This window comes from Barbus barbus (genome assembly GCF_936440315.1).
Source record: "Barbus barbus genome assembly, chromosome: 32".
Classification (NCBI taxonomy): Eukaryota; Metazoa; Chordata; class Actinopteri; order Cypriniformes; family Cyprinidae; genus Barbus; species Barbus barbus.
The window spans coordinates 10,550,381-10,563,353 of NC_136760.1; the positions used below are offsets into that span (position 1 = coordinate 10,550,381).

The window sequence follows — 12,973 nt, forward strand, 5'->3', positions numbered from 1 at the left end:
ATACAAATTAATATATGGATGAATTAATTATGTAAATGCACCTCTGAAGGTTCTGACTGTCTTCAGAAACGATTCGATGGCATTTTGTTTTCATCTTTGCTCCATTTAATACTTAAAGGAAGTGTTCTTAAATCGCAATACTGCTTTGTCCACGGAGTTTACAGGAAACAGCTTTTCCCATATAAAGTGCCACCTGCTGTCAAGTAAGAGGATTTACAGAGACTTATATTTACATTCAGCTCGTGTGCAGTTTCTCTCTGGCCAAAAAGGACCGAATTTGCATGCACTGCTGTAAATTTTGACTGGTTGATGAAAAACAAGCTTATGTGGATTCTATACATTTAAACAATTCAGATAAGCTATCTAGAATTATTTATGGAGCAGATAAAATACATATAATCATTTATTAATCAATTATTTGTCAGTCAAATTGTCATTTAAAATCCGAACATCAGTAATGTTATTGTTTTAGTGATTATGCAAACAAAAAGTCATTTTATTTGTTGATTTTTAAATATAAAACTTGAAGTGATTTGTGTGTCAGTACTTTTTGAACATCTCCAGCACATTTTAACAATACCGTGATAATACTGACAACCGTGATAATTTTGGTCACTATAATCGTGATAAGAAATTTTCATACCGTTACATCCCTATACAGGATGTTACATAAACATTGGATTCAGTCATGCTTGTTGTTAACACTAATCTAAAGCTGGTTTAAAAAATAATAATTCATTATTCTTATTTCTGTGAAGATAACTATCTGAACTAAACTTGCCACAATGCGGATTATATGATAACAATATGCAAGCTATTAAACGCTTACCATATGTCATTATAATGTTTTCACACTGTTTGGAAAATAAACAGAGGGCTGTATGCTGTGTAGCAAGCTAGTCAAGATGTAGGGGAGAGCGGGGCACAAAGTAACACTTTTTGACTTTCTCAAATTGTGTAAATCCACTTCGTGTTTAGAGTATAATTTTTTATCCACAGTAATTTCACACTTGTCTAGTACAACAAGGTCGTTTGCACCGCGCTCCTCTGTTACTTCATCTTTTTATTTTGGTGCGTCAATCTGTTAAATTACTTTATATAAGAAATTATGATCACACTCACAAGAAGAGTCTTCTTTTTCGTTTTATTTAACATCACCAATGGGGAAAATACCCAAATGTTTCGGCTACCGAGCCTTGTGGAGTATGTACTCACTGAGGATTACACACTACATTGAGGAAGGCTCGGTAGCCGAAACACTTGTCTAGGACAAATATGTTGCTTTGTTTCATAAATACCGTGTATACGTTTTTCTTTATTTACCCTCAAAAATTGGAAGTGAAATGTGACAACATGCCCCATAGGTGGGATACATTGTAACAGCTGAGGGGCACGCTGTAACATGACCATATGACAACCCCATCTGTGCAACTTTAATTTAAAAAAGGTTAGTGTATTCTGCTAGTTATCGAAGCATTAAAAACTATGTAAATTGATAAATAACAGACTGGAGATTAAAATAATAGATTAGTCTCATTTTAAATTAGTATTAAAAACTATTAAAAATTTACTTAAGACAGAAATATATTTGTACTATGGCAAAATAAATGTTCAGCGAAAATTCAAAAGTCTTTTGAATTTTGGCGCACTTTTTTCTCTATATAATGTTGATATGGTAACTAGTGAATACTGTAAATTTGGTTATGGTAGCATGTGTAGAAATATGTTAAAAACGTGCGTTACAACTAACCCCGCGTTACTTTGTGCCCCGCGCTTCCCTATACAAGTATTTAATAAGATGCAACTTAAATATAAACTAATAAATAAATAAATTTGCGATCTGATTGCCTTCCGTTGTTGACCGCCTACAGGATTTGAATGATTATGAGTAGAAGAATTGACACTCACCATCTGGAGTTCTCTTTCAATCTGAACTGCCCTCTGTACAATGGGCCCCCTTACAGCGTATTCCACGCGTTTAACGTTAGGGTTCATCGTGTCTATCGTCAGCACTCTCTCACGGTACTCACAGCCGTTTTCACTCATATCTCCGTGTAGCCTATTTCTTTTCAGAGAATTTCTGGTGTAAACCTGGAAATAACAGAACAAATGTGCAATACTCAAAAAAGATGGCAGTAATCAAGAACGTCATGCATGCACATCCTTTGTTTCCCATTCCTCTTCTTTTTTTTTTCTTTTTTTTCGTTGAAGAGACAACATGACGATGGCACCTATCCGTTAGTTGTTTTCTTCTTCTTACACCTATTCTTCTTCTTCACCTGCTCTTGATTCTGTTGTAGCCCATAGAACCGCTTGTGGGAAAGTTATGTAATTTCGTACACAGATAAAGAACAGTATGAACATTAACCATGGCAGGGCCCCAAATAACAAGGCGGAGCTTGCAAATGCTAGGGGCGCCCAATAGTTTTTTCTTTTCTTTCCTATTTTCATTATGGCTGCACGATAAACCGATATGCTAATGCCATAGTCATATCGCGAAGGCTGCCATAGCTTACCGTTAACATATGCTGACGGACGCAAAGAGGATGCGCAAAATATTGGAAGAAATAAATATTAAATTGGGGGTGGGGAGTTATATATATTTTTCTGAATAATCATAAAGTTTAGATGGCGACTCTGCTGAAAAAAAAAAAAAAACAATTGAAACCATTACAGAAATCCTAATGGTTTCACTTACAAAACCATCACAAACCATCAGCCATTAACCATTAAAACCATTACCAAATGGTTTCCAATTCGTAGTGTGTTTTGGGACAAATTCCATTAGGATTTATTGGTTTGTATAGGTTTCCATTAGAAATTTGTACTGGTCCTGATTTGCACATAATGGTTTCCATTGCAGTTTTATATTAGTTCTGATGGTTCCATTTAAAAAAAACAATAGAAACCATCACAGAAATTTGTATGATTTCCACTACAAATACCATTACAAACCATCAACTTTTAACGCATAAAACCATTACCAAATGGTTTCCATTACATAGTGTGTTTTGGACATATTCCATTAAAATTTAGTGGTTTATATTGGTTTCCATTACAGATTTGTATTGGTTTTGATTTACGCATTTTTAATGGTTTCCATTACAGATTTGTATTGGTTTTGATCTGTACACTTTTAATGGTTTCCATTGCAGTCAGGTGCACAGGCAGCCATTGAAACCTGCTGGTCATGTTAATTATAACATAAAAATTATGCATTGGTTTTGTCCTTATTGTTGAAAGAAACACCCTCAAGAACATATATTTTTGATAAACTGTTGCCAAAACAACACTAGAAACTGTAACTTAAAATCATAACCAGTTAATATTATAAAGACTTGCATATACCACCTTTTTGTCTCAAGTTGTGTTTTTCTGAAGTAAATTCATCAACCATGCACATGAAATCAAAACCATACAAATTATTAATCTCTTGATTCAGAGGGAAATAAACATCAAACACGAAAAGTTAACATTTTAACATCTTTATTTAAAAATAATAAATATGAATGTGTATTGTCTGGCTTTCACCCGGACTCGCGGATTAATCCTGCAAAAAGAAATAAGCAAGCTTCATTGAAATGTTGAAATAAGATACATATAGAGATTGAAAACGTTATAGCCAATCCTTAAAGTGGAAGTGAAGCAGTCATAATTTAGTAAAGTGATTTCCACATTAATTAAAAATATCTAACAAACACGATTAATGAAACCATTTTAAAGAAAAAAGGGTGTTTTGTTATAGCTTTTAAAGCAAAGACACCGCCATCTTGCAGTACCACCGCGTGTGACGTCACGGGGTTGGTTCGCTCCGTTGGCCAGTTAAGTAATATATAAGTATTTCTTTATTTTTTGAATACACGCTTGTTTAAATGGAGGAAGACACACTTGAAAGGACTGTTGAGCCCATAATAAGTGCAACTGCTCATGCATTTGAGCCGATGCAGCGAGGGGGCCGAGCATTAAGAAGTGGAAGTTGTGAATCTGCTCTGGTTTGGGCACAAACCAGAAGAAACAAGGTCGGAAACAAGTTACGTTTACGTGGATACTCATCAAAACAGCCATTGACATAATATACTGTGCATTTGCTTAAACAGGCAAGAAAGCGGACTCAATTTGGTACTCGCGTGCAGTCCAAACCGAGCGCTTTTTGCATGTGTGCGCAAAGAAAAAATGTGTCACAGCGCACGAGTACCGCATTGAAATCTCTTTCATGCTGACTCGCAATTTAAATGGCTTAAAACAGTTTAATGTTTAAACTGACAAGGCAATATGAGCGATATACAAAATGGCGCCGCTGTGTTCGGACGCCGTTCAGGCCGCTCCGCTGAGATTTTGCTTTAACTTACTTTTTTACTTACTTTTACTTTCTCTTTTTACACATTTCACGTCGGCACTGATCACCTACAACATAGAAACACTTTTGGACATTGGAAACCCCTACACTAACCTGTTCCAGGACACTTTATCCAGGAATCCTTCATGGCCTCTGGAGATTCTTCGGAACGCGGAGACGAACAATATCCCCCCGAGGCGACGGATCAAGAAACACTGCGGGAAACGCGCTGGGATTCGAGATAGACTCCGGAAAAGGGCTCATTGTCCTCCTCTCCCGAGCATTCTGCTCGCAAATGTCCAATCCTTGGAAAATAAGATGGACGATCTTAGAGCCAGGATTAGTTTCCAACGGGACATAAGGGACTGCAACATCCTTTGTTTGTCAGAAACGTGGCTTTCATCCTCGGTCCCGGACACTGCTGTAATGCCAAGTGAGAACTTCTCTGTTTTTCGGACGAACAGAACAGCAGAGGCTGGTAAATCCAGGGGTGGAGGAGTGTGTTTCATGATCAACAAGAAATGGTGTGATCCCAGGAATATCTCCATTCTGTCGCGTTCCTGCTCGCCTCATCTGGAACATCTTTCCATTATTTGCTGCCCATTTTATCTGCCCCGGGAGTTTTCATCGATCATAGTTACTGCTGTGTACATTCCACCAAAGGCAGACACCAGCTTGGCTTTGTCTAAGCTTCACGATGTGCTCAGCGGCTACATCAACAAACATCCTGACGCTGCCTTTATCATCGCGGGGGACTTTAACAAAGCTAACCTCAGACGGGTCATGACGAACTTTCATCAACACGTATCCTGTCCAACTAGAGGACCAAACACACCGGATCATTGCTACACTCAGTTCAAGAATGCCTACAAAGCCCGCTCACTACCAGCTTTTGGCAAATCGGACCATGCCGCCATTTTTCTAACACGGGATACAAACAAAGGCTCGTACAGGATCCTCCGGTGCAGAGAGTAGTGACGCGCTGGTCCTCCCAATCAGAGGCTATGCTGCAGGCGGCTCTTGATGACATCGACTGGGACATGTTCCGGGCGAGTTCATCTGACGTCAGCGAGTTCACGGATGTAGCATTAAGCTTTGTAAACACGCTAACCGAACAAGCTACAGAAACAATAACGATAAGGACATTCTCCAACCAGAAACCGTGGACAGAACAATCCGTGCTGCGGTTAACACACGCACTGCCGCTTACAATGAGGCTCTTCTGACCGGGAATATGAGCGAGTACAAAGCATCGTGCTATGCTCTCCGACGCGCAGTAAGAGCCGCTAAACACAGATACAGAGAGAGAATTGAGTCTCATTTCCAGCTCAATGACTCTCGACGGATGTGGCAGGGACTGAGGACCATCTGTGCCTTTGGAAACAAACCCTCCGCGGAGGTGAGAGCAGATTCGTTGCTGGCTGACGAGTTAAACATCTTCTACGGCCGCTTCGATTGCAACGGCAGCAGCGCATCTCTGCCATCCAGCACGTCAGGAAGCAGCAGGCAGAGCAGCGATGATCCTGTAATCACCGTGTCAGAGGATGAGGTTCGGAGGGCGCTAAAGAAAGTGAACATCAGGAAAGCAGCCGGACCCGATGGGATAACCGGCCGTATTCTGAGGTCCTGCGCCGATCAGCTCGCTGGTTTGTTCACGTCTATCTTTAATGAGTCCCTTGCTACCTCCGTGGTTCCCACCGCATTTAAAAAAATCTGTCATTATCCCTGTGCCAAAGAACAATAAACCCTCTTGCCTGAATGACTATCGCCCAGTTGCCCTCACATCAATAGTCATGAAGGTTTTCGAGAGACTTGTAAAGAGCCACATCTGCTCCTCCATACCTGATACTTTGGACCCTCTTCAGTTTGCCTATCGCCCAAATAGATCCACTGACGATGCCATCTCTCACGTCCTCCACTCTTCCCTCACACACTTGGACAGCAACAATGGGAATTATGTAAGGCTGCTATTCATTGACTATAGTTCAGCTTTCAACACTATAGTCCCCATCAAGCTGGCTTCTAAACTCACAGACCTCGGCCTAAACTCCTCACTCTGTGACTGGATTCAAGACTTCCTCACCGGCAGACCTCAAGTGGTGAAAGTTGGCCAGTTCACCTCAAACTCCATCACCCTCAACGTAGGAGCCCCACAGGGCTGTGTCCTGAGTCCCCTGCTCTACTCTCTCTACACGCATGACTGCATATCCTCTCACAGCTCCACATCTATTATCAAATTCGCTGATGATACTGTGGTTCTGGGCCTCATCTCCAACAACGATGAGACCGCATACTTGGATGAGGTAGAGAGACTCACATCATGGTGCCAGGACAACTGTCTCTCTCTGAATGTGAGCAAAACTAAAGAGCTGATCATGGACTTTAGGAAGAGACAGCAGCAGCCCTACACTCCTCTTATGATCAGTGGGACCCCTGTGGAGAGGGTGAGCAACTTCAGGTACCTCGGTGTAAACATCTCCGAGAACCTGACTTGGACTACACACATCCAAACACAGGTTAAGAAAGCCAGGCAAAGACTGTACCATTTGCGACAGCTGAGGAAATTCAGGGTCTCACCAGCAATCCTGAAAACTTTCTATTCAGGGACCATAGAAAGTGTATTGTGGTATGGAAACAGCTCCAATCAGGACTCCAAAGCACTACAGAGAGTTGTGCGCTTAGCTGAGCGCATCTCAGGGTCTGCTCTCCCCTCTCTGCAGGGCATCCACCTCAAACGCTGCAAAAGTAGAGCTGTTAAAATCATCAAGGACTCTAATCACCCTGGTAACCATCTATTCACTTTGCTTCCATCTGGTAAGCGCTTCCGTAGCCTGATGGCAAAAACTGAGAGACTTAGGAGGAGCTTCTTCCCCCAGGCCATCAGGCTCCTAAACTCTAACTCTGTGTCATAACATCACATGACTCCATGTAAATATCCCTATATCAATAAGCTTCAGAATTTTTTCTACCTCATGTTGCTGCTATTTACATACCCTGTACAACTTTTTGCACATTCCTCTTATTATTATCTAAGTCAACAACATACTGACCTGCACATTTATATTTATATTTTTTAATCTTTATTTTATTTTATTTTTCTCTACTTTTCTTTTTCTTAATATTTGTATACTTTATAATTCCACTGTCCTTGGAGCGGACCTGACCTACATTTCACTGCTGGTTATACTCTGTATAATTGTGTATGTGACAAATAAAAATCTTGAATCTTAAAACACACAAGAATAATAAAGCAGCACTAGCCTGATCATTCAGAGAGGCGATTAATTAAAACACTGCATTCTCCTAACAGGAGGTGCATTCGCAGGTTTTACATACAAATACTGGTGATCGAGCCAGTGTAATGCAAGTGTCTGAAAGGTTTGACATAAGGTGCCACACGAACGATACTGTGTGAAGCATTGTTTGTTTACATCACGTTGCGCCTCACGCTATGAAAATTATATTTGGCATATCTTAGTGATCCTTTGTGAAATAGGCCTAGATAATGTGATATAGATATTTATGTTGACTATTCATCCAAATTATGGTGAAAACCAAAATATTGATGTGATAAAATAACATTTATGTGTTCAAAAAATAAAGAAATGCCTATTACTTTACTGGCCAAAGGAGCAAACCAACCCATCACACGCGGTGGTACTGAAAGATGGTGGCGCCTTTGCTCTAAAAGCTATAACAAAACATCCTTTTTTCTTTAAAATAGTTTCATTCATGTTTGTTATACATTTTTTTATTAAAGAGGAAATCACTTTACTAAATAATGCAAACTTGACTGGCTGCTTCACTTCCACTTTAAGGCAGCATTTACACTGCAGGTCTTGATGCTCCGTTCTAATTTGTTGCCTATATCTGTAGTGCTTAACTGTCCATTTAAATTGAGTGGTGTAACTTTCAGAATGGTTATGCAAATACTCCCAACCGACAGTCTTTGCACGGTTTATGTCACTGATCTTCTCAGCCAGGTATTTGCAAACCCTGAAGAGGTGCTTGCTTATGTCTTCCGAGGTGTGACCTCCTGCTTTAAGTCTCGGAGACCTACCGAACACACAAATAAACACAGAAACTTTATCTCAAGTATTGATGACCAGTGTTTTTCACATAATTTGTAAATACAAAGTTGTTTGCATTAATACAAGGGTTTTCAAAGTCTGTGTGCCTCCCTTCTGTCACAACATATGTGATGAAGGATGAAGTACTGTTTTGAATTACAAAGTTAAACACTGAGTTAACCTGGGGTGACTAAAGCAGCAACATTCATGTCTTTTACAAGAAAAATAAAACATGGTGAAATGTTGTATACATGCTTAGTTTTGAGTTTTGTCTGTTTCAAATCCAATGTAATCCTCCCACAAACATTGCAGTATGATTGTATGATTAACATAGCATGCTAAAGTACACATACATAAGTAAAGTGGAGGCAGAGTTTGAGAAGGAAATTCTCACACAAATGTGCATTGCTGTTGAATTATGATATAAAATATTTAAGTCCATGTTTGATCATTTGTAGACCTAAACCTTAAATGGATAGTTCACCCAAAAATGAAAATTCTGTCATTAATTACTCACTCTCAAACCCATAAGACCTTCGTTCATCTTCAGAACACAAGTTCAGATATTTTTGATCAAATCTGAGCGCTTTCTGACCCTGTATAGACAGCAACGGAACTGACATGTTCAAGGCCCAGAAACATAGTAGACATTGGTAAAATAGTCCATGTGTCATCAGTGGTTCAATCGTTATTTTATGAAGCTATGAGAATACTTTTTGTCCGCAAAGAAAATAAAAATGATGACTTTATTCAATGATTTATTCTCCACCACCATTTATGAGAGTATCACGGCGCATGCATGTGGTGCTGCTGTATTCACGTAGAACACGCATGCGCTGTGCCTTGTTTACGAGAAGCAGAATGCACACACATACATCATGGTACTCTTGATAATGGTGCCAGACTGACCCAGAAGAGAAGAAATCATTGAATAAAGTCATTATTATTGTTTTCTTTGTGCAAAGAAGGTATTCTTGTAGCTTCATAAAATTGCGGTTGAACCACTGATGTCACATGGACAATTTTATCGTTGTCTATACCCTATACCTTTCTTTGCCTTGACCTTGGCAGCTCCCTTGCTGTCTATGGAGGATCAGAAAGTTCTCATATTTCATAAAACATTTCTTAATCAGGGCTCAGAATTAACTTTTTTACTTGGTAGCACTGGTGCTCCTAACTTCAAAAAGTTAGGAGCACCAGCACAAATTTAGTAGCACCCTAAATTTTAAAAATTATTGAGCACCACAACTACAAATTAACAGATTTCATCTTTACTTAACTGCAGATTTTAGATTGGTTAATATTATCTGTCAATCATTCAGTCACAGCTTTCCGCTGTCAGGTGACAGGGAGCTAACAACCGCGGGAAACGTAAAAGCTCGTATCCACCGCAGGACCTTTCCCAAGGAACTAGGGACTTTGGGCCGGTACTCTGTGTGTTTCCACAGCAGGAACCAGGATCTAAATAAATTTAACCATCAGACTTAATAATAAGTTCCGGGTAAATATTTGCCCCTCAAAATGTTCCTGCTTGCGAGGTTGTACTTTTTCAAAGGTCATGAACTTTCAGGGGTGGGACTTGGACGCTGAACATGCTGATTGGTTGCGTTCATGCAGCATTGTATTTCAACCACCATTTATTCACATAATTTTCAAAATATTTCTGTTATTGTGTCATGAAATGTAGTTTTAAGAGCATTTCAGGCGAGAATGTAGTTGTTTAAAACTCAAATCTGCTGTTAAAGACAGTGCCTATTTGAACATAGGCAACATAGGAATATCATGTAGCAGCCTCACCTCGGCTAGTCCTTCTGACATTTGCCGCTGGCTCTGATGTCTTTGTAGTGGTTAAACATGAGATATAATTCGTTTTAGGTAAATCTAACTGTAATGTATATATGTTACCACTGTTTCATTTAAGATATTACTTATGTTACACATAAAAAAAAATATATAAAATATATGTACAAAAACAAATTTCTTAAAATAATAATAATTGTGTCCCTCGTGTTTGGATGTCAAAACCTTTCTAAAATAACTAATGTAACAGATGCATGCTATAACTCCTTCAAAAACAGCCAGAAACCTTGGAGTTGTGATTGACGATAAGCTAAATTTCTCAGACCAAATTGCTAAAACTGCCCGGTCCTGCAGATTTGCATTATACAATATTAAGAAGATCAGGCCCTTTCTCTCGGAGCATACAACACAACTCCTCGTTCAGGCTCTTGTTCTGTCCAGACTTGACTATTGCAATGCTCTCTTGGCAGGTCTTCCAGACAATTATATTAAACCTCTATAATTAATCCAAAATGCTGCTGCAAGATTAATCTTTAATGAGCCGAAAAGAACGCACATCACGCCTCTGTTCATCAATTTGCACTGGCTACCAATAGCTGCTCGCATTAAATTCAAGGCATTAATGTTTGCCTACAGAACCACTACTGGCTCTGCACCCCTTTACCTAAATTCATTAATTCAGACTTATATACCCTCTAGAAGCTTGCGTTCTTCAAGTGAACGACGCATTATTGTACCATCCCAAAGACACACAATAACACTTTCACTGACTTTTTCATTAACTGTTCCCATCTGGTGGAATGACCTGCCCAACTCAATCCGAGTAGCGGAATCCTTACCTATCTTCAAGAAACGACTAAAAACTCATCTGTTCCATCTTTACTTGACCCTCTAACTCTAGCACTCTCTATTCTAATTTAATTTTATCTATATGTCTTTTTATTTAAAAAAAAAATTAAAATTAAAAAATTAAAATTAATAATAATAATAATTATCTGTACTGCGTTAGGCTAACCAAGACTTGTAATAGTACTTGCACGTTGTTGCTCTTTTGTTGGTTTTGATTGCTTCTTATGTCCTCATTTGTAAGTCGCTTTGGATAAAAGCATCTGCTAAATGACTAAATAAATAAATAAATAAATAAAGCAAATATGTTGTGTATGTAATATGTATATTAAACATTAATTTAATGTATTTAATGGACTTTCTCAGCTCACATGTGTTTCCTGCATTTCTTTCAGCAGCTCCCTTCAGAAATGTTGATGTTTTGGAGCTCTTCTGTTGTAGAGAAGTTATTTTATAACCACAGAAACTACAATAACCCGAAACCACAGAACAATTTTTGCCAATATTTGTTTACCATTAAAGATCAAAACATGTTAGATTCAGTTCATTTGCGCTCTTTGTAAGTGATGTCACAGATTAACAGTACAGCACATATTTTAGGCTAAATAAGTTAGACAACTTTAATAAACCATTGAAAAACTGTCAGCAAACCCTTTATAAAGCAATCAAAACATTGCATCTACACATATGGAAGTGATTAAAAGTCAAAACTTCCATTCACATGGGGCGTCGGCGTCAACTCTTTTTTTTTATTATTATTATTAATGCAATACAAAAAACACAGAGTTGACATTCAAATACTGATTGTACACAATATACCAAGTATCATGAATATACATTATGCCAACTGAAGTCAAGTACTACAGATTATAAGAGAAAAAGTAGGAAAGGAGGAAAAAACAAAAAAAAAACAAAGACAAAACCATAAGAAGTTGAGGGTAAGACATTTAAATATCAATTACAGTATACAAATTAAAGTCGCGTCGGCGTCAACTCCTCTCGTTTACTTTGAATGGAGTGACGTCAGCGTTGCCGAACTGAATTTTGAGTCGGTGGCGTCGCGTTGCTGGCAGCAGTTGAAAACTTTTCAACTTTAAGAGCCAACGCAGGCGTCAGCCAATCAGATCGCCTTATGCAAATACCGTAGCGCAGACGCTAGCCAATCCCGTTCATGCAACACCAGAATTGTGATTGGCTGTTGTCACTATGACTTCGACGGTTAATGATGACGTGGAAGAGAACACAAGATCGCTGAAGAACGCATATTTAGAAACAGCCAAGAGCTGTAAACTATTTATATGAAGTAAATATTCAACAGAAGCAAGTCATTATAAGTAAGAAAAGTGTCAGGAACAGTTGTATGTATTGTGTGTGTCATTTTAGGGACTAAACTCACCTGAAAACCGTGAAAACATCAGCGAGAGACGGACTGTTGAGATTTATCCAGTTGTAGTGTTGCTGCCCCGTCTCCATAGAAACTCCCTCCTCTGCGGTTTGAATGAGACTGCGCGCACGCACATTAAAACACGTCGCAGTTTACATAAATAAAAATGTAGAATTAGAACACTTTAAATCATTGTAAACAATTTAAAATCTCATTAAAACATTATTAAATCGCGAATTTAGTGGCACAAAGTGGCACTTTTATATTTTAAGATTTTGTACTCAGCCTTTTTGTTTAACTTTAAAACACGATTTCATTTTTTATACTAAACTTAGCTTTTGTTAACTAATAATTCAATCAGCAACGTCTTCTGTAAATTAGCCTACATAATTGTATAGCTAAAAGTAAGTGACATAAGTGACGTGAAATTTGAGGATTTTCAGAGAGTTTTGAGTCATGTAAAACAGCATTAAAATAGATATAATAGATTAATTAATAAACACCACAACACTATTTATATAACTCAAAATGAATACT

General features: G+C 38.5%; 1 protein-coding gene across 1 annotated transcript in view; it reads right to left on the reverse strand.

Moving 5' to 3' along the window:
- Positions 1-12,525, reverse strand: part of LOC306852498 (alanine aminotransferase 2-like) — a 131,149-nt gene extending 118,624 nt beyond the window's left edge. Inside the window, exons 1-2 of the mRNA XM_079389388.1 lie at positions 12,449-12,525; positions 1,909-2,091 (exon numbers count right to left, since the gene is read on the reverse strand). Of these exons, the coding sequence (XP_079245514.1) occupies positions 1,909-2,046 (138 nt within the window). The 5' untranslated portion in view covers positions 2,047-2,091; positions 12,449-12,525. The remainder of the gene's footprint in view (positions 1-1,908; positions 2,092-12,448) is intronic.
- Between the last annotated feature and the right edge of the window lie 448 nt (positions 12,526-12,973).